The following is a 22,606-nucleotide window of genomic DNA, read 5'->3' on the forward strand; positions in this document are numbered from 1 at the left end:
GTAGCATATCCTTAGGTGGCTTCTGTTACAGCCAGTGGTTATATGGCTACAATTAGCTTGCACTGACCTGCAGATGGCTGGAACGTTTGAAGGCCTTTCCGCACTGCTGGCAAACATGAGGCTTCTTCTGCGAATGAGTGATGGCATGGCGCTCAAGGTCAGAGAGGTAAAAGAAGACCCGTGGGCACAGCTGGCAGTAGAGAACACGGCGGGCACCCAAACTGTTGGGTGACCCCACTGGAGAGAGAGGATCGAGGGGGTCAAGAGAATCGAGATTACCAGAGGGGAAGAGGGGTCCAATGGGAGGGGAGGGAGGAGCAGCCGCGTTTGAGAAGTAGAGATGGTCATCCAGAGGTAAATGTTCTGAGTGAAAGTCGGAGGTGTCAAATTTTGAGTCTGAGGCTGGTGATTGCGCATCTGCTTCTGGTGTGGGCTGAGCTAAGGGGTCATAGGTCAAACCAGCAGACTGTGGCTGAGGAGAGGACGCGGTTACAATTGATGGCTTGTTTTCATTTGAGACTTCTTCGGCAGATATGGCTTCACTTCCGTGATTTGATTCTGAGTAGCTGATCTGAGTTTGAATGGGGAGGGGTGTTGTGTCGTTGTGGTCATCTTGCAGAGCCAGAGTGGACGACGGGACAGTGAGAGAGGTTATCACGGAACCAGAGTTTACGTTATTCACGCCTGACAAGATGACTGGGGCGTTATTGGGGCTCAGTCTGATGACAGGGTGAGACAGCGTGGGCAGAGGTGATCCCAGCGTGCTGATCTGACCAGTGGACAAAGGAATAGAGACCGGAGCTGAGGCTGCTGTAATCTGGGACAACTGACCAGTGGATGGGTCGAGGACAGCGATGGGAGTGGAGGTAGAAGTGGAGTCACCAGAAGAAGAAGGTACAGAAGAGAGGAGAAGATACACAGGGGTGGAAGCACCAGGTGAAGTCTGAGTAACTGAAAGAGGAAGTCCAACAGGGGCTGAGGAGAGCTGAGAGCAGGAAGAAGAGGATGACAGGAGGATAATAGGTGCATTGGTTGAAGGGTTTGTGAGCATCTGAATGGGCTGGGTGGGTGCTGATATTCCAGGGGCAGGAAACGAACCAGCATTAGCCTCCTGAACACTCTGCTCTGCAGCCACTGAAGGATCTGAGTTTGTAATCGAACTTGTGAAGACCTCTGGGGCGGTTTTCTGATCTAGCGATACTGAATCACTGGCAGAGGCTGGTGAGGGGAAAAAGTCATCAGAAGGTGCATTTAGTGCATTGTCCAAACTTTGGCTGAGGCTAGGGCCTGCTAACGTGGTCGAATGGGACGACTCCTTTCCTTCTACCTGTGCTGAATGAGCCTGATCTGGCTGAGGATCCTCCGATGTGGAAGCATTGACCTGCGGCACTTTGAGTCCATCTGGAGTGAGAGTGTATGGGATTCCCTGGTCGTCAATGAGAAGAAGGTTTTCAGTGTCACAGTCTATTGAAGAGAGAGAAGTGAGGACAGAGGTAGAAAAGAAAGAAGGAGACAGCAGAGAGTCTTCAAGAGTATCCGTGTCACCCAGACACCGCACAGAGTCACCAACTTCATCATCATCCTCTTCTACAATGTCTCTGTCTCCTTCTCCCTCGTATTCATCTACCTCCATGATCAGCGAGCTCTCGTAGCCAGAATCATCCAGGAAACGTCCATACCTCCTCTCTCGACTTTCTCTTTTCTTAGGTAAACTCAGGTCCAGCGGTTCTGTCTGCTCCTCCATTCCCACGTGGCCAAATGCTTTGCAAGAGTTAAAATCTCTTTCTAGTAAAATAACTTCTCGGCCTGCAGTTTCCTCTATGATCCTCTCTTGGCTCAGTATTCTGTCTGTTTTACTGCTGGATATGAAAGGTGCTTCCGACCCATCAATATGGACAATCTTAACGTCCAAAACATCTCTCTCTTTGCACATTATATGCCCCCTCTCTGTCTCTGTCTCATGGAATGATTCTGCTTTAGCTCTTTCTTCTTCTTCTTCAGTCTTTTGATACATAACTTCCATGATCTCGCCTTCCTTCTTAACAGCTGATATATGGATTTTACTTTTGTTTTTTTCTGTGAGCACTTCTCCAGATGAGACCAAAACTGGTCCCCTGAAGTGTGAGCAAGCAAAGTCTTTGGTCAGGCTGATGGCAGAGGTTGTGATTGGCCTCTTGCACCGTGGGGGCACGACAATTTTGATTCTTATTGGTTGGCTGCGCAGAACAGGCACTCCAGTCTTTACTGTAATTGGCTGCCTGAGCCCACCAATCTTACTTGTTTCCTGAGAGGCTGGCTCACAAGTCCCGCCCACCTCTGGCTTTTTCCCATTGATTGAAAGAGCATCTTGTCTGATGGTCACTGCTGCTTTGACAGGGCATGGCGAGAGGTTACCTGGTACAGTACTGGGTGAGGTTTCGTCCAAAAAATCCTCTGTCACCGGCCCTGATCCCTCTCCACACTGGCTGCCATTTTGGACATCCAGGCTGCCACTGGTCAGGACTGAAGCCAACTGAGAATCCATTTTGGGGCATACCTATCTATATATCTACTAAAAGAGGATAAAATAATAGATTAGAATCTCAGTGCGTTAGCAGAATTAGAATAAAAATAATAAAATGTAAATCCCTTTCCTGTTTACTTGAGGTAGCAGAGAATGAGAATTAAATGAAAATGCTGGGTTGACTGCAAAAACTAAATGTGTGGCGGTTACTGGGGTCAAGTTTAGTGCAAAAAGCCAATAATCATCACAGATCTTGTGATATTACAAACAGACTATGCACCCTGATTCCTCAGGCCGAAAGGATGAGCGACTCACATGAATCCCTTCCTCAACATCCGGCAGTCCTTCCATTTTTTGCTGATTATCTTGCATGATCCTAAATAAATACGTCTGAATTTCTAACCGAGGGGTCGACCGGAGTCGCCGATCATACACAAAAAACGCACCGGAGCACTGAGGGGTCCGAATGATGCGAGCGAAATAACACCTCGCTTCTCACACTTCTACCATCCGCATGCAACACAAGTAAAACAATCTTTCTTTTAAATTCACATCAGAACATTATATACATCCCGCTTGGTTGGCAAGACTGTAGCGGCTCTAAACATTTTCTGGGAATAAGCCGAGGTGAACTGTCCGTGGAGGACGCCATTACGCACAGTCCTAGGTCCGAAATGCCAATATAATTATGGTGCGTGTGCGCCTTGACAGCTCTCGGACCTGGGACAACGCCGCCGCTAACGCGTCCGACGCGGTAGATAAATATGCATTTACACACATTCGCGGTGAGGAACGGATCCTTCCCTTTGCACCGGAGCTTCCTCGGACCTACAGCCAGCCATTTTAGAGCCGAGGGTCCGAGACACCGAGAGCGCAGCTTTAGGACAAACTTTCCCCGGCGCGCTGTCATTTATTTCAGCCCTGCTGTCAGAGCCGGCGTAAGACGCGGCGGACACGCTTTCGATACATTTAAAACTGTATTTTAAACTATACTCCACCCATACACTCGCTGCATAGGGACTGGCTTACCCGAGCTGTGGATATTTCCGGAGGACCAAATATGACTGTGCAGTGTAAAGGGTGATGCTGCGAATGCTGAGGGAGGGAGGGGTCAAGGGGAGTTGCTATGGTGTCGCAGCCTACCGGGTCCGACCAGTAGCCATGTTCAGCCTATGAGTACTGTTGAACCTGCAGCCCTGCGAAGAAAGGCTCTCTGTGCGCCTGAAGACTCAGGGAGACGGAGGGGGGGCAAAGTAGGGGGGATGAAGTGTACCCACACAGGAGGCCTTTATGTGCCTCAAAACAGCCAGAGAGCAAACCGTTTTGACATTATTTTATTTCAAATCACACACATCATTAAAACTTACAAGCCTCAAGACTTGATGCGTCAACAGAGGAAAGATAGATCACATAGTGAAACATCACAGAGTCAAGTCATTATGAATAAAACTACATAGCGGTATCATCACTGGCATATCTGGTATACAGTAGCATGTACTACACAAACAACATCTTGGAAATCCTATGGATGCATCTGCAGTATGCAGCGGCTCAAGCTGGACGAGTATTAAAGTAATGCTTTAGCTGTGTTTATTATGCCTGCAGTTTGATAGTATGCAGAACAAAGAGGCAAAAAGCCAAGAGCAGTGTTGAGACACGTGAGGCCACGAGCTGCTGATCCACAAGAGCTGTGAAAAAGACGAAACAGATCATAGCACAGAGAGTTAAAGCGAAACTGCGGGGTGGTCAGCGTGATGGGGTATGGAGCTGGTGTGTATCAGGAAGTGTGTGACACAATGTCATAACTGTTGAGGATGGGTTGAGGTCAGACGTGCAGGACGTCACTCCACATCACCAGGCTCGCAAGCTTCAATTTCAGAGACCAGCCGATGAGGGAAGAGTTTAAACTGTAACCATGTGGGCTCTAAAGAAATAAGAAATAAAACAATGATGCATTAATGTTTGCAAATGACATGAATCAGTCCCGATCATGCCAAGGCAGACACAGATGAGAAAGAGGCGGCTTAAACGGGTGGTTTACCAAGGTAGCAGGCAGGTGTCTGCAGCTTTCCGTCAAAGCAGATCTGGTCTGCAGTGAAGCTGCACTGCTTACGAGGATGCTTGCAGAAGAACGTAACATTTTCCCCGTGGGGAACCATGGCATCAGTAACATCAAATGGCCAGCGCTTCATTCCACCAATCACCACGCGGCTGCGCTCAGCAGGTATGAGGCACCGAGCTGTGAGAATGATCAACAAAAAGCAGGACATAAGCATGGAGCACAAAATACTGTGTCCTGTGTATCTGCACACTGCAACCAAGCATCTTCATTTTGGTCGTACTGATTGTGCCGTGATTGAAGTTCTTACAGGTTGAAATACACCATTATATCTTAGACTCATCAAAAACATTTTTCCATCTGGTTTGGCCACTTTATTTGTTTCTCACCTCTACAGTGAGGGGGTGATGCACTCCAGCTTCCATTCAACAGGCAGGTGATCTTCTGGGGTCCGTCCAACAGGAAGTTCTTTTTGCACAGATAGTGGATGTCAAAGTCAACTTCATATTCAGTCTTTTGCACAGCCACCACATAGCCCTGCTCCACCTCTCGAGGGGGCTTGCAGTACACATCTGAGAGAGTGAGAGAAGCAGATTTTCACTCAGCTTATCTTTACATAACCAGGAGATCCACTGATATTCAAAACATACTGTAAGTGAAGAGTTTTTATTGACAGCTCTACCAGCTCCAGATTACAGTTCAAATGTTTGAAACGGCAAAAACATCTCTGTGTTTTGGACAGTTTTTCTAACAGATGTCATATTCCAGCGTGATTCGGAGGCCATGAAATTCCAGTTTAAACCAAAAGATGGCAGAAAAGCCCCACGAAACAGAGCAGCAGTTACTAAAAGAGCACGCTTGCAGGGGTTTGTGTGTTTCTGTCTGTTTCTCGCCTTTCTGCACACAAATATGCACATATGAAATAGGGGGGGGAACTAACTACTTCCAAACTTGTACTGCACACTTATTTAAAGTCTTTTCACTCACATTCACCAATTCATTATATCCTACTTCCTTCATAAAGTCACAGGGAGAGCGAAGAGGATGTAACATGGTCAGTGCAAGATACCACAGCAAACTTACTTTTACAGATGGGGTGAGGATATTGCCAGGTCTGATTGTCCTGGCAGAAATTTTCACTGCTGCCCACTATGTCTGCCCTGCAGGATAGAAGGGAAAGAGTGATGGAGACAGGTGGCGGTGTGACACGTACAGTACTGACAGCTAAGGAGCTTCATTTAAATAAAAGTGATGAAAAAAAAAAGGTGTAAACGATTCCTTTTCTCACTGTCTCTCTTTCAGAGTATCTCAATTTTGTGCGCACAGTTCTGGCTGACACATCCACTCGGGCTCATCTTATCCTGTGAGATGAGTCAGTGCGTAAAGGGGAGTCAATACAAGATTAGACTGTAATGACCTAGTTAGCTCAATGGAGAAATCGTCAGCTGGGAGATCAAAATGAATTCCCTGCCATTCACCGCTCATCACACCTCTCCTGTATTCAAGCCTTCCCTCCGCTTCCTCCCTCTTCTTCACACTCCGTCTCTGTCCTCTCACTTCCTCCATTTCTTCCTCTGTACCGTTTCAGGCTCTCAGAGCCCCTGATTCACAGCATTAACCCTACCCTCACCCAGACAGGCAGCTGTAGCGGATAGAAGTTCCTACAGCAGCGTCGCCCTGGATGCTGAAGGTGTTGATCACTTCCTCAGGCAGAGGGCAGGTTGGGGCAGCTGCAGATTCAGGCGAGGAAGTCTCTGAAGGTCAAAGAAGAAAAGGAGCAGTCAATGGCTGTCATGTAAACATATTGTCACATATTGTCACTGTCACATATTGTGGAATAAAATGGTTATACTGTATTTCTCTCTGATTTGCAGAGTTTTTTCATTTCCAATGAAAAGGGAGTTCACTGGCAAATAACTCAAATATACGAAACTGATTCAATCTTGGCCCAAATGAGCCTCGGGTTACTGCATCACTGCATCTTTTTAAAATAAAAATACAATCAACATAAAAATCCATCAGAGGGGCTAGTTATTCTCCAAGCACATTCTTAGTGAACATAAGTACCGGAGTACTTTATTTGATCATTTTCACTTGTTGAAAACGCTTATTGCAGTGATTTTTTAATTCTAAATCATTTTACCACAATTTTCTCGAGGCACTGCAGTATTTTGAAATAAATCAAAAGCCCCTACCCTTTCAATCCTTCACATCCAACTTCAGCTACTACTGCATTTGTTTAAGTTTGTTTATAGCCCTGTTGCTTCAATCAGCTGATCATATGTCTTGCATAGTTGAGTTAGACATGATGATGTTGGATTTTATCGGAACGTGTTTTAAAGGGGCTGCAGTTTAACCAGATTACATTTTTATACTGCCACTCCACAACACAAATATTATAAATATTGATATTTTTATCCTAGCACGTACACTGATTAGCCATTACATTATGACCACTGACAGAGAAGTAAATAACATTGACCATCTTGTGATAATTCAGTGTTCTGCTGGGAAACATTTGGACCTGGCATGTTTCTTAGACTTGTACAACCCACCTAGACCAGACCAGACCAGGCACCCCCACCCCATAGCAATGACACTCCTTGATGGCAGCAGCCATCCCCAGCAGGATGCAGCCTGACGCAGGCACACACGCAAAAACGGTTTAGGAACGATTCAAAAAACACGAAAACATTCCTCTAGATCCACAACTGATCAAGTATCTGTGGGATGCACAGGAACAATGTTATGCCTGATCTGTGTACAGTATATTTAAAGGTTACTGAATGCTTCAACATTTGATCTACAAAAAATAAGATATATTATTACAGATTATCCTACCCAACAATAGATCATATTTAATACTAGTATCCAGTACTAGTGGTAGTAAGTTAAATGCACAATAATCAAGTTTACGATTTGTGGACTGTATTGAGAACTTTACTGTATATGCTTTACTAAGATTTTCCAAACGTTGCTGACGTACTTTTACATGTAATGCAATCATTTTACACTGCGATGCTGCTACTTTAACGTGAATATATAAATACATCCACCACAAAGGCCTTGCAGTGATACTGATCTGAGGTTCATAAACTAGCAAATCAGTCTGTATGTACTACATGTAACATCAGCTGTGACTCAAAAAGTGCCCACTGTTTACCAAGGCTAACTCACAGTGACACAGATAACACATCAGTCAGCGTTTAACTGATTGATAAGATATCATCTACTATCAAAGAAAATGAAACTGTGAAAGAAATGAAACAGTAAGTAAAACGTAGGGAAAGGCCATCATGTTACCTCATTTGACTTGTATGTACTGAGGTCTCTTTTTAGTTTGTGACCCACAGAGGCGTTTCACCTGATGCCTTGTTCTATTTCAGCCAAAAAAACAAAACCCTCTTAGGTAATAACTAAAAGTTTGTCGAGCAGGTGAAACGCCACCCCACATCTCCCCAAGCTCACAGCTATAACTGTGATTGTGTAACACCTGGCACTGTTCATTCCTGGAAGTTTGAGTGCCTCACGCTTGTGGAAATATAAATATCAAGAGTGGTGCTTGGAGAGAGGCTGGAGTGACCCGAGCTGCATCAAGCGCGGGGTTTCGGGAGCTGAATGCTGCTTTGAAAGGCAGAGACAGCTCTTGCCTGAGGGTTATCCTAGGTATCTGTAACCGAGAAACATTAATACAAGAATGTAAAGGCACCTATGGGAGAGGGAGAGTTGCATGTCTGTTTGGCTGCAGATGAGAGCCCGGAGCCGAGTTCTGTTTTCACATACCGCCCTTCTCCTGCCTCGTACTGCTGCCACCCACACAGGCTGCAGCACCAAACTGCTACGAAGCAGGTGTATCAAATTCATCTTATAAAAACTATAAAACAGTGATTTTGAATGAAACGCAGTTAAATGCACGCAAATCTGACCATGAGGAAAGATGTAAAGGTCCAGCCTGGCTCCACATAGGCCTTTTCTATGGTTTTATATATATATTTTTTTTCCCACACATAAACATACACAGAGATATATCTGCACACCACAAACTAAACAGCCTAGAGGTGCACACTTGTCCTTGGCTCCCATTGTGGAGCGAGACTTTATCAGAGGACTCAGATGGAAGAGGATGAGAGGAGAAAGAGATGAGAGGAAAAGAAGATGAGAAGGGAGGGCAGAGGAGAAGAGAACGGGGAACAGAAAGGCCTCGAGCAGCGTGAGCAAGAGAGCTCTCTGACTCTCCTGACTGTGATCTGTCGCCCACACACACACGCAGAGAAACACACACATGCACGCACATACAAATTCTGTGACACATGTGCAGCCCCCCTCCTCCCCAAGCCCCCCCTCCCGATACACACGCACACATCTAATGTATGCTGAAAAAAAGACACACACACACACACACACACACTAACAGCAGACACACATTAACACTCGCTCACACAGTGCTCATGCAGCTCCGTGCCACTTTGACAGTGATCTGCCGCCCACTGCCTCTCGACAAGCATGAAGGAGCTCGACTCACACTCTAACACACATGCAACGCACACGCAATACAAACACTCTCACACGTTCAAAACCCACCTACCTTCTGCCTGTCTCTCAGAAGGAGGATACTCTACGAGAGAGCCGAGAACCGTGTCCTTATTTCACATCTCTGAATAGATAAAAAAATAATAATAATTCTTGAGGCTGAGACTGGGACCCGGCTGCGTTGAGCATTTCCTAAGGAAGCATGTTGGCTGTAGCTGCAGGTGTGTGACTAATGCAGCCTCAGACCCTTAAAGCTGAATGACATTGTCACCTTGAAGGGCTGACCTGGGCAATGAGTGGGGTAAATTCTCATGTGCAGCATCTTGATGAGATGTGTCTAAACACCGAGAAGTGTTGGCAGCTTTACTTCATGAACTGCTGTGCAGCCTGCAGGAAAAACGGCAGCAGTGGCATGGCACGCATGGCAGTAGAATACATTTTGTGCTCATATTTAAATTTAAAGTTATTTTAGTTATTTAGAGTGATAGATGGAAAATATTTCACAACACTTTTCTTGAGTAATAGCGGTACTTCAAAGGCCTCTAATCTTTCGCAATTGACCTCAGCTACTGCATTTACTACACTGCCACTTCAATTGCCTGATCACATGCCTTAGATTTTAATTGAACTTGCCTCTTAAATTGGCTGAAATATCAATTATATCAGCATCTAAGTTTAAAAAATAAAATGCATTGTTCCAGATTAACCTGAAATTCAACCTGATCATATTTTTAGGCCATAACTAGTCTTTTTGTTGTGTTTATTTTGACAACAAAGCACTTTACACTACAAATGTGCCCCTAGGAGCCCCTATTGCTCTCCAGTTCAACACAAATACAACTTAAAATGACCAGATAATGACCAGAGTAGGAGGAAAATACATACGTGAGCTTCAGTGCAGATACACGCACATAGTGCATGTATTCAGTCTATGGTGCCTGCACACACACACGCGTGTGCATTCAGCTTTCATCTCCTATATCCTCTTTAAACTTATCAACAGTTCAGCAGTAAAATCTTCAGACAGCCACTCTGAACAACTGAAGCTCTGGTTGCTATGGTGATGGGGAGAATAGGTCCCAGTTGTGCAACGTCTAAGTCGACACAATCACAGAGGGGTTTCGTTCCTCTCTCTCTCTCTCTCTCTCTCTCTCTCTCTCTCTCTGTTTCACTGTCTTGTGTAAACACACAAAGAGCTGTGCTTTTATCCTCAGCCATCAGTGACCTACACATGTACTTCACACACACCTTTATTAACCTCAAATACAAAGTTAATCAATGCTCTATCTGCGTTATAAACTAATACGACAACATTCCTTTGTAATATTGATCAGCTGTGGGATGAACTCCTCGTCATGAAGAGAGAAAGCACTTATTTCTGCCAAACTTAAACCCACCTGTGCAGATGGGCTCATCCCCACTCCACTGTCGGTCACCTTGACAACGGCGAATAGTGACATCCAAGCCATTGGGCAAAGCAAATCCTGGCTTGCAGCGCACTTCAAGAAGGGCAGAAAAGGAGTGAGTGGGAGAGAGGAGGCGAGCGTCTGACTTGTCACTGTGGGGTAGAGGCCACGGACAAGTACGACCTGAGGAGGAAAGAGGGAAGAGAGAGGCAGGAGACAAAACGGTTCTCAGAAAGTGTTGGATGGTTCTCTGTATAAGACAAATGAATTGGTAAGCACTTTAAAAGAGCACTAATGAGGTTGTATAACTGACTCCATGCACAGTGCCCCCGTTTTACAGCACACAAGCATAATAAAAAGCTTGTATTCAGCACTGGCATACATACACATTTCGAGGGCACATTTCGTGCATGACCAAGGTTTTTATTTTAGTTCCCAGGAAGAAACACACACAATGTAAATGTATGTTGGCACAGCTGCTTAGAATTACACAAACACTTTTAATGGCTGAGCCTACAATGGTGTTCACAGTGACAACTGAGCGCACACACGCACACAAATACCTGGAGCCACACAGCTGAGACCACAATGGCCGTCACACAGACACTGGCGTTTGCTGCCACAGTCTGTGTCAATTTTGCAGGGGCGAGGGCACGTCCTCTTCCTCTCTTCTCCCAGAAGCCTCTCTGGACATGACCCTGTTGAGATAAACACCATCACACTAATTGCTCCTTTGTGTACTTCTGCTCCATTTATGGGCCCCTTGTAAAAAGCCCAAACACTAAGGGTCGTAAAGGGATTGTTTGCCAATTGTGTTTCGTTTTCTCTTTTAAGGACAGTCAATTCAGTGTGGGTGGCCGGGCAAATGTTTACCACCCAGGCTGCCAGATGAGTATTTAGATGGCACGCTTTCGTTAGGCTATCAATGTTGTTTTTCATTGAAAAATAAGACCACTGAGCGTGCGTGTATTTTCTGAGTGAAGAAATGTTTAAATCAAGTGAATAAGTGAAAAGTCTTCCCCTCATGTCGCCATATGTATTCCATCCATACCCTCCACTTCATGTAGGTTGTACGCAAAACATCGACACACCCTCAATGTCCAGAACATTTGAGAGGGACGGGGGAGGAAAAGGGGGAGACAGAGTGGGTTCCCTATTTCTGAATTCTCCGAATGAAAACATGTGTGCTACTGTATTCACTCTGCCCGGAGCACGTGTGACCACAAACATGCATGTGCTGAGCTCACGCACGCATGGGCACCCCAGAACAGCTTGGAGACATGGTGTACGGGACATGCAGCGCCTTCGACGTTAAATAATTAACTAAGTGAATAAACTGGTTGAAACATGTGACAGATCAATCAAGATCCAACAAAGATTTGCATCCACAAAATATACTGGGGGACACTTTGTGAATTCATGGGGAATATTTAAACCATTTGCCAAAACCTAAATACAAACATTGATGTCCTGGGGTTCAAAACTACAAGTAAACATATTGAGAAATTGTTGATCAGATTTACATCCATATATCAGTGATGTATGGATGTGATGGAATCCAACGTACATGATTGATTCTACTGAAATCTCCTCAGTTAGTGCATCCTAAACATCGCACATTACCAGGCGTAGTCAGCCCCCGCAGCATTTTAAAGTTCACATGATTAAATGATATTGATTAACTGCACACTCCCAAACCCTGCTTCACAACCTTTACATTAACCTACAGAGCAACAAAACATGCAGGATCAAGTCCAGAAGGACAATAATTGCGTTACCAAAAGGACACTCAATTACTAAATGGCCGTTTCCCATTTGTCCCCTGCATTTAGAGACGGGCCAGCTGTGTTTCTAGTCCATGCAGGGATCCCAGGTGTGAGTGATGGAGGGCTTACCTGACGTCTGCGGGGACACCGTTCCAGTCAGAGCCCACAGGGACAACAGCAGCAGAGCACAGTCCATCCTTGAAGCCAGGCCACAGACGATATGAGTTAGGGACACGCAGACGCAGCATTTTTAAGGAAGGGGGGAACAAAGGGTGGAAGAGGGGGGGAAGAGAGGGGAGAGAGAGAGAGAGAGAAAGGGTACAGCCCAGGAGCACACATCTGGTTCGCGTTGAGGAGGAGAGAAGTGGGGAAAATTCCAGCCTGAAGGACCTTTCACCCATTTCTGTTGAGATAGCAGATAAATTGGATGACATGTGCCCGATATGTGGGATGCAAAATCTGTAAATACGTAAAACCTGTTTCACAATGGCTGCTTTAATTGAAGTACATGTGAGCATATAGGTTACTCATCACGACTGCACCCCAGCTGGACTGGTGATATTAAATTAAACCTCCAAGGGATGCAGCGTTTCCTTTGTTGGGCAAGAATGCAAACTTGAACTGTTTTGCCTAAAGGAATGTACACAATGTGAACGAAAAGGGAGGATATCAAAACAAGTAGTCTCGGGACATTTCACCACATATCATAGTCTGGTTATCAGGACTGAGCAAATAATGAAGTAGTAGCCAGCCTGAAATTTGACCTCTGCTGCCCATTCTTTCCCTGAAAACTGGGCTTTGACTCAAGCGCTGAAGGCACTCAAAACAACAAACATGTGATAAAAAGAGCAAAGGAAAACAGAGCAGTAGTGAATGAGAACAATCTTTTATTGGTGTTTTTTGGGAAATTTTAACTACATCCAAATATACCAGCACTGACTGGAGGGCTGGGCACCATGGACACTACTGATGCAGCAGGACAGTTGATCAGTTAGAGTCACTAAAAGATTTGTCAACCACATCTGTGAAGATATTAAGAGACTAAATCCTGTTGGGAGAGCAAACAATCACTGAATGAGGTGATCAGGGCTGAAATAAGGAGCATATCAGCATCGTGTGCATAGTCCATACACAGCTGGGGAACTGAAGAGGGCATCACGAACGGTAAAATAAGTCTGCGTGAACGTCATGTTCAAGCTGTTGACCCACGTTTGGAAAATCCATAGTCAAAGAAACCAAGGTGGCATTAGTGTCCATAGTGGAAGTGAGTAATGTCCGGCGGTCCGAAAAAGGATGCAAAAAGCAGAGACTGAGGGTTTTTTTTCCACTTGAATAGTCTTTCTGAGGAACACTGAAGATTACAGATGTTTCAAGGTGCAACAGATCATGTTCATCCAAAGAAAGAAAAACATTCAATAATATAGAACAACAACAATAAGAGGGATAATCATCATAATCATAACAATAACAGCTGTAATGGTAACTATTCATCATGGTCATTGAGGGGATTCAAATCACACTGTATTACTAGTCTTCCCTCCCCCAGGAACATAACGTAGTGTACCATGCCCCTGTGTAGGTGTTGTGGGTACACAGAGAAGTTCATAGATATAGTTAAAAGTAGGTAGCAATAACGGGAGTAAACAGTGAAGAGAAGAAGGAGAAGTTTTGAAAAAAAACAAAAAAAAAAACACTAAATAGCAACAAGCTTTGTGGATCAACGTAGGATATTTTGGCTTTTATTTCTCCCAGAAATCTGAGAAATGAACACCATTCCAATCAATGGGGGTGTTCAGCCCATCTCCTGGAATACATCAAATACACAAAATGGCATAGACCTATCCAATATACAGAACTTTTCTCCCCCCTGTGTTAACACTTATTAAAGTGTGTTCGGTAAAGTACAGTAAAGTAACGATGTGCGTTTTGCTGGAAAGACTGATTTACTATTGTAGAATATGTTACAACACTGAGATTCAGCTCCTCTCCGCACCGTCGAGGTACTAGAGAGTCACAAGGACGAGATGCTGAGGGAAAAGTTTGCACAAAACTGCGAGGGGACCTGCCGTAAGTGCGAGCGCACAGAAATAGAGAGGTAGGATATAGAAGCGCAGGAGCAATTCAAAGAGAGGATGGAGAGGACCAGAGTTACCCGGGGCATCACGACAGGCTTTCACCAGCTTAGGCAAAATACAGAGTAGATTAAAAGCACTCCACTGGGAGAGTGAAAAAGAGATAAGAGTCAAAGAGACAAGTATGGACTTGAGAACAATGTCTCATGAAGTTAAACCCAAGGTACAAAGAGCTTATATGTTGGGGGGGGGAAATATAATTAAAAAAGGTGAAGTTGTTCTATTAAAAAAGAATGCACAAGACTGGTCAAGACAAGTGTGGAGGATAGTGCTGGATTGTGTACATGGTGTCTCCTCGTGTCTCTCATTCTGTCTCTCTCGAGCATGCCCATTCCCAGTGAAAGAAACATGACAGGAAAAAATTAAGTGCTTGAGTAAAATCCACAAAATGCTGAACTATACGATTTTAAGATAATTTTGCTCTCTATATTACAATTGTTACATGCGTCCTCAACCCTGCTGCTGCTGCTGCTGCATCCCGACTATAGTAAAGTCAAAAAAAAAAAAAAAAAAAAAATATCCATCGATGGCTGACCACCTGTTAAACATGTCCTGGCTCATCTATAATAAAAAGATATTTACCATAGCTTTCCCCCTTCTCTAAGTCCCAGTCATGTAGAAAATATACAAAATTATTCTCCAAATTTTCTCTCCCTCTAATATTTCTGAAGTATTATAAAAATATACAATTCTCCAATAACAAAACTCTTAAAAGTCACATCTTTCATCTGTTAAATTATTCTCTCTGTCCATCGCTTTTAAGAGCCGACATCTTAACAAAACAAGACACCTGAGCTTCAATACACATCCTTCTCCTTGTCTTATACATTCATCATCATCATCACCCTCTTCCTCATTATCATCATCATCATCTTGACCCCAATCTGTCCATCATGCCACCCCAGAAATTCAGAGTCTCAAAGTGAATCCAGCTTATTTTCCTCCTCTTCCTGATTTATCTCCACGCCGCCATCACTGGTCAGCCAGACGGTTCTCGTATTTACTAAGGATGTTGCGACACCGCCCCAGCTCTTTCCGCATCTCGGCTACTTCTTGTCGAAGCGCGGCGTTCTCTCTTTCCAGGAAGGCAGCACGAACAGATATTTGGTTCTCCTTGAGACGGCGAGCATCTCTGGAGCGCTTTGCTGCTTCATTGTTTTTATATCTCCTGGTCCAGTACTTCTCATCCTAAAAAAAGTACAAATGGAAAAAGTGATCAGAATCTGCCATGTAGGGTGAGGGTGAAATAACAACATACTCAACGGATGCTATCATTTTTAAGACTTGCTTATGCTATTTCTGTGTTCTGTTTTTTATAGCTCATGTGTTGGTTGAGTGATATTTGATTGAATATTTAATATCATTTTACTTTTAAATGTAATTCCAGACCCCTGTGTGTACCTTCTTCTGATAAATGGTTGCCTAAGGTTAGATATGTCTTCATTCAATTGCTCTAGTTAGCGTCCTTTCCCTCATTTTATCATTTTGTACTCTGATACTCCTAAAATGTATTAATTAATTAAAAAGAAAAAGAAATCTCAAACAATTTAGACAGTTTATTAATCCTTTAAGCTTCTCAGTTGTGCTTATTCTCTGCTATTTGTTTTGGCCAGATGGTCAATCTGCATTTTTCACTATTTTCTATTCCATTTCCTTTCTATTTTAAAGATATGTGCCTTCAAACAATTCAGATATGGCCTCAGAATAGACCACTAGTGTGTGCATGTTCCTGGCTCTGCACTAAAAGCCTCAGTGGTTTTACCTTCAAGTTGTCGGGCACCAGGATCTTGCGGGCCTTCTTGATCATTGGCTGTGGCTTAAGCTCCTCTTCACTGAAGGAGTGCCTTCTGGGGTCATAGTTCTGCTGGCTTGACCCGCTGGACATAGCCATGTCTGAAGAATCCATGTCAAACATTCCAGACCCATCTGGCCCGCTGTCCGTGGGCGTCAGCAGAGGTGGACAGGACGACGAAGAGGAGGATGAAGGTGACTCACAGGAGTCATTCATACTCGACTGACTCCCTGGAATGAAATGGAAGAGAAATCTGCATTATATGATGTTCACTCAACTAAATTTATTTGAATTTGTTTAACATTGTCAAACTTAGACGGATGACAGAAATCCTTGAAGACTACCAAACAAACACATGCAGCATTTTGTGACAGCCACCAGGTGGAAGCAGAGAGCTACTTTCTCTGTCCTATAAACAACAAACAACATTCCTCTGCCTTTAACTGATTCCAGTTAAGAAGAATTAGGAAAATTTTTCAGACAGCTTTCACGGACATGGACAGGTTTTCACAATCAAGACATCACAAGGAAAACAAAACTATAAAATATTTACTGAAATAATGACCAAAAAGGAGTGGCACACGAGCATAACTCTTCTATGTTGTATACTGCATACTGGATCGAATTAAAGTATCATTGATATGCAGTATATAATTTATTATACGCAGACTGTCAATAATGCAAAGCCATTAGCAATGATAGAAACAAATAGTCCTGATGTAAGAAGCCTGCTTTGCAAACCCGTGCTTTGACGAACCACAACTACATGAAATCTATCGGTTCAATCAGTGCAAGATGTTTTTGCTGCTTTTATCAAAGAAGCTACTGAGAAATTATGGTGGTCTAAGGCCAACATCCAGAACTAATTCCAGTAGGAAAATCTAAAAGTGGAAATGTTATGTAACTTTCTTCCCTTCCCCTCGAAACCAGTTTCTTTAAGTGGGGCCTGTATAGGGATATACCTCACCCCCTTTAAGGCCCTATTCACCTTACTCAACTGTTTCCCTGTAGGAGCACACACCTCCCTTTAACCTCCACGTCTCCATACAGAAACAGCCTAATCACCTCTATATGATCAAAACTATCGTGTGTTATTAATAATGTTGGACATGCCTCCAATAAAACAATTGAGTACTTTCACAGACACCCTGATAAAGTCAATCATTTCCAACACCACACAATTAGAAGGTCCAAATGTCACTAAATGTTTGTGGCGATACTGTAGGCAACCATGCACCATGGTGCCATGCAGCTTAAAACCCAACAGCAGGAGCGAGTTAGTGCAACCACCTGGTGTACTGTTTAGTTGGAATGAAAACCTGCAGATCCTGCAGTTCATGGTTGCCTCTCTCAGCTTTGGAACGCAGACTCGCAAAGTAGATTTGGAGCATTTTTGTTCACGTGTTTCAACCCTTGACTAACAGGAGATTTTCAGTTTTTGAAGAAATGGTAAAAAATGTGTTAAATTCCCAAAAGGCCTCAACCTGTTGTAAAGTCAAACAGTAACCCCAGTCTTTCTCTTCTTACCTACTACCGTGAAGTCTGTTTAAAATGTATGAAGTAGCTGTTGACAGAATACAGCGTCTCTAGTTTTAAGCTTTGGGAGAGTATATGTAAAATATTGTTTTGACCTCAGCTACATGGTAGGATATACAAACGGTTTACAGAGAAATATTTTTGTGTATTTATGTGATTGGATGACAACAGCAGTCGAATACATGTGCCTTTATTGTGCAATATCAATGTTTTATCAGAGTTTATGAATGTGCACTTTGCTATGGAAGGGTTTAATTAACTGTTGTAAGTCAATATCCCATAAAGTTTCGGGCGCACTCCTGGATAACAGAGTACTTAATGTCTTTTGCTGGCAGTCAAATGTTCAGTTTGAAGTCCAGCAGCACAGGGGAACTCTTCCTGTTGCTGTCTGTTCCTCCCGCTGTGAGCTCCTCCCACATGTCTACTAGCCCTGCCTCTAGTTCTTTCACTCCAGTACTCCCTGCCTCGGCACGTGTACCAACGCGTGCACATGGCTGTGGCGTATGAAGTGGAGAGAGATTTAAAGACACGCAACTGCAAACACTCCACACACTGCTCTCTCTCTCCTAGTATTATTCTGACCCTGCTGCACATTAATTATTGGCCGGGAGTGAACTCTGATTGAGTTGTCCACTGCAGAACATAGATCCCATGCCAAACTATACCAAACATTGTCATTGCATGAAGTCATATAGCCCACGACTTATTTGTTTACCGCACCTTTCTTTCAACTCGAGCCCTCCGTCACTCTTTAGACCACATTTCCCACACCCAACTAACAACACTGCACCTTGCCACAAAAAATAAAAAGTACCCAATTCCAAACTCTGTTTTCTTTTTCAAGTTGACTTTGCATTTAGAGCCATGTGACTCGATCTCGTGCCTTCAGCTTGACCCCACCGGACAGAAAAATGCTTGGTCACCACGGTATTCGTTATAAACTCTAAGGAGAGTTAAAGTGCTGATTCACCAGCCTGTGGGAACAGATACACCACATAACCTTGTTTGCATCTTTACCATTATTGAATTGTATGGTCAACTAGTTTCATATCAGCAGAAAGGGACACTGTGTCTGTTTCAACTTGCCAGCTCTGCAAAGCTTGCAGAACAATATAATAAACTATTCTCTCGTACAACTGGTCTGGCCGTCATTCCCTTAATAACAAAATGGTCCATGTTAGTCAACTCACCATGCAGACAGTCGTTTCCTTCTGCAAGATTCTGTGGTTGAGCCACTTCCAAACCAATCAGAGATGGGGAAGAAGAGGAAGATGGTGACGAGGATGAAGATCCAGGTGGAGATGAGGGCGGTAGGCACTGGGAGCTCTGGTTTGGTACTGCTGATTGGGAGATCTGTGAGGGGATCTGGGCTGAACTGGAACTGTTGTTGTTATGCATGCTGCCCATTCCATTTTCGGTCAGAAACTCCTCCAAGTCCATGTATTGAAGCTGGAAGAGGCCTCCATCTGCAGGCAGGGTGCGATCCCACAGGAGAGGCCCCAAGAACTGGTTGAAATTTCCTCCATTTCCACCAGAACCTCCTCCACATCCGTTACCGTTGACTACTCCACTACCATTCCTCATGGGGCACACTCCAAGCGAGTCCTCATCAAGGTCCAATCTGTCTTTATCTACCAGAGAGAAGAGAGCACAGTCATTGTTAGAGGATGAAGACCAAGGTTCTTTCACCAAAAGGTTTTCTTGAGATATTTTAGTCAGTGGCCAATGGATGCTCACATCAACTTGTGCACAACTAAATGGAATGGCAGGTGTTTCAGAAAGATGCACTTCTGCAAAGTCTCCCTCTCTTTCTGTCTCCCATTGAATCACACACAAATACTCACAGATGGACCAGATGGTAGCTGAATCGCAGCATTAAGCTCGAGCCGAAATCAATTTGTTGCCATAACATATATGTAAGCTCCCTGAACAAATCTCACAATAGATGGAGATGCCATGACCAGAATGGATGCTTGCATAGGTTTAACAGTGCAGCTCAACCCAACCATGCATCACTCATTGTAATCTGGAGCCTAATTTGAAGCCGCAGGAGGGATTATCATCCAGGTGGACACTCATCAGGGTCATGACAGAGTCATCTCAGGAATGTGTGACGGTGCACGAGACTGAAGGTGCTTTTCAATATGACAAATGCTTCTTCTATAATAATGCTACATATTTATATTACAACAGTAATAGTGAGTGAACCAGAGGGGCATGATTTATTCATGCCCTGCCACTGTATGGACAAATAGACTGTGTCAGAGAACCACACTACTTCTAATTCGTCAAAGCTTTCTCACCTTTCACATCACACTGGCTTTTTAAACGCTGGTCTCCTTTCATGGGGTGCTGCAGGAGGGATTTCAGACCAGCCATAGAGTTGAGGTTGCCCCCTGTGAGGGAGCCTGCAGGCTGAGTACAACTTCCAAACTGCGGGCTTGCTCCAGCTGGGAGGTCGGGGGTCGGAAGCTGGGAGAGCTGCCTTGACATCCTGGACCAGACGGGGTCGCAGAGACACCTGGGGCACTTTGAAGGGGCGAGGCAAACTGACCGAGCACCTACCAATAGGACAAATATGCTGGATGACTGTGTGTGTGCAGGAGGGGTGGGGGCGAAGGGCAGGAGAAGATAGATAGTTTTAGAAGCAGAACACAACAAATACTGTGCTTTAATTACATGTATAACTATATTATTAATGACGCAGACGTATTATATTTTAAACTAACGCATGCAACTTTTACCTTTCGCTTGTTGTTGTGTAAAGTTCCTTATTTTCTTGAAGAAATATTTTCATCGGAGTATTCCATTGCCATTGTACGTTGTTAAAAGTGTTGAGTAGACCAAGCTGTTCTCAGAGTAGTAGTCGTGTAGGAGGGACAGTCAGACCATCTGAGTAGGAATACTGTCCATGATATTTAAAAAAAATGCAAATATGTGAAAATGACAGCAGAAGCCGCAGTCTGCACGCACAGCAAAATGTCACAAATAAAAGGTGTAGTTCCCGAGTGAGCGGTCCGAGTTAGTTCTGAGAAGCAAAGATCCCAAAAATACTTCCTCCGTCAAAACAAAACAACCGTAGGGACGCAGGGGGAAAAAAAACACCTCGCGACGAGAGCAGTGGCTGTGTTGGTCAGATGACAACTTGTATTGCTGTTTCTCTCCTCTGCTGTCGCGCTCTGCTGTCCGTCGGGGCGGGAGGAGGAGGAGGAGGCGGAGGAGGAGGGGGTCGTTTCCTCTTTCTGTCTGTACTTTTTTTTTGCATCCGGTGGATCCAGTCACGGGCGCACGGGCTTGGGTCTGCTTGGGCCGCGAGACGTCCACGTCCGATCGTCTTCTCTCTCCCTCGCGCTCAGCTGGAACGGACACGGGCAGTTCACGTGACGTCACACCCCGCGGAACAAGCGAGTGAGGCGCGAGGGGGGCGTGGCCGGCTTTAACTCTGCTCTCAATTCACCCTTATTATTTAGAGAGACACACCTACCCTCGTGCCACACCTCGAGGAGAGCAGGCTGTTTGTTTTGTTTGACAGGTACAATCACAGTGGGCTTATCTAGTTTGATGATACCACAATGGTGAAAATACAATAAACTTTTACGATGAACTCAGGTGACATACATGTTAATGTATTTATGTGACATTTAATTAATTCTATCTCAGGACTGCTGGACCAAACTTTGCTCATCTCTGTTGGAAGATCGTTTTGTCTTTGTTTTAATCAGGCACTGCTGCATGACTTTTCCAGTATCCTTGTAATCCACTGAAAACGTGAGTGTGTCGTTTTTTCAAGCGAGAGGAACGCTTCAGCACGTTGCCTCCCGGCGTACAATAGCTGTTCCAGCTCACGTGTATTAGGCACGCGGAGACGAGTCCTGTCCGCTGGCGGCTCAAGCTCCGATTGGCTGTGGGAAGTCGACGCTCCGCCCACGACGGGCGCCCATTGGGAAGAAATAGGTCGAACAAGCCCGCCTGCTCGGATTCCCCCCGTGCATGCCACTGCCGCGTGAGGCGAGATCGAAATACAAAAAAGCGCGAGGGCTGTCTGGTCTACTGTACAGTTGCAAAGCACATGCATAACAAAGCATGCCGCAGGAATTCACCTTTGTTTTTACCACTCTAAAGTTGGACATGCTGAAGGTGACGCAAATAGATTACAGGCAAGTCATCATAGGCAACTTCAGTGAGGAGTCACTATGAATAACATGCACTGGAAGTGGATAACAGGTAATGTACTAGGGCTCACCTTAAGCACGTGTTATTTGCCTGTGTCCTGAGAACATCTGTTTTTCGTTTAAATGAACCTATCAAGCATTTGCCCTGCTGTTTATTACAACCCAAGACTACTACCACCTCACCTAAAGCCACACTGGGCATGACGCATCATATTTTGTGTTTATTATCAGACATAACAAAGACTTTAAATTTCAACATTGCAGATAATTCACGCATGATTATGAACTGGAATGTTCTCTAAAGCCACAACATTGTTCTAGACAAACACTGAATTTGTATTACAATTAAATATAGGTAGATGGATAAAGCTGCTCCTGATTACAGAGTGCCGTCTTGTTTACTTCGTAGCATTAATCTTGTAGTAAACACCAGCCCTACACATAATTCACACAGTCATCCAGGACTCAGCCTCTCTAGTCCACCCCTATCGCTGTAAAATCCATGTGACTGCCACACTCATCCCCACCAGGCCATGAGTACACCATAAATGAGTTGCTTACTGCCATCTTGTGGATCTGGGCGTGAGGTTTCACACAGACATTTACTCTGGTTTACAGACACAAAAGGTACACTAGTGAAAATAAATTCATTCTAATATAGCAGTACTGAATTAAATCTTAGCTTCGTGACGTTTATACTATTAAGCACT

General features: G+C 44.3%; 2 protein-coding genes across 2 annotated transcripts; both read right to left on the reverse strand.

Moving 5' to 3' along the window:
* Positions 1-3,793: 3,793 nt before the first annotated feature.
* Positions 3,794-12,531, reverse strand: ntd5 (ntl-dependent gene 5). Its single transcript, XM_084557854.1, has 8 exons — positions 12,394-12,531; positions 11,062-11,196; positions 10,457-10,681; positions 6,193-6,316; positions 5,646-5,722; positions 4,952-5,134; positions 4,545-4,742; positions 3,794-4,427 (listed from the first exon to the last, which is right to left on the reverse strand). The coding sequence occupies exons 1-8, from the start codon at positions 12,458-12,460 to the stop codon at positions 4,345-4,347; spliced, it is 1,092 nt and encodes a 363-aa protein (XP_084413980.1). The 5' UTR covers positions 12,461-12,531; the 3' UTR covers positions 3,794-4,344.
* Positions 12,532-13,134: 603 nt separating this feature from the next.
* On the reverse strand, positions 13,135-21,158 carry dbpb (D site albumin promoter binding protein b). Its single transcript, XM_084557357.1, has 5 exons — positions 20,469-21,158; positions 20,028-20,313; positions 18,915-19,355; positions 16,159-16,418; positions 13,135-15,584 (listed from the first exon to the last, which is right to left on the reverse strand). The coding sequence occupies exons 2-5, from the start codon at positions 20,215-20,217 to the stop codon at positions 15,369-15,371; spliced, it is 1,107 nt and encodes a 368-aa protein (XP_084413483.1). The 5' UTR covers positions 20,218-20,313; positions 20,469-21,158; the 3' UTR covers positions 13,135-15,368.
* Between the last annotated feature and the right edge of the window lie 1,448 nt (positions 21,159-22,606).

Source organism: Chelon labrosus, assembly GCF_963514085.1.
Source record: "Chelon labrosus genome assembly, chromosome: 12".
In the NCBI taxonomy this organism is placed as follows: domain Eukaryota; kingdom Metazoa; phylum Chordata; class Actinopteri; order Mugiliformes; family Mugilidae; genus Chelon; species Chelon labrosus.

Excerpts from the sequence above, each read along its gene's own strand:
- dbpb (XM_084557357.1), bottom strand. The coding sequence starts at position 20,217 with ATGTCAAGGCAGCTCTCCCAGCTTCCGACCCCCGACCTCCCAGCTGGA. Across the intron at positions 19,356-20,027 it reads AAGCCAGTGTGATGTGAAAG|ATAAAGACAGATTGGACCTT; the intron begins GTGAGAAAGCTT and ends TCTCTCTGGTAG. Across the intron at positions 16,419-18,914 it reads AGGAAACGACTGTCTGCATG|GGAGTCAGTCGAGTATGAAT; the intron begins GTGAGTTGACTA and ends ATTTCATTCCAG.
- ntd5 (XM_084557854.1), bottom strand. The coding sequence starts at position 12,460 with ATGGACTGTGCTCTGCTGCTGTTGTCCCTGTGGGCTCTGACTGGAACG. Across the intron at positions 6,317-10,456 it reads TGGCAGAAATAAGTGCTTTC|AGACTTCCTCGCCTGAATCT; the intron begins TCTCTTCATGAC and ends TTTGACCTTCAG. Across the intron at positions 5,723-6,192 it reads CGCTACAGCTGCCTGTCTGG|GGCAGACATAGTGGGCAGCA; the intron begins GTGAGGGTAGGG and ends TCTATCCTGCAG.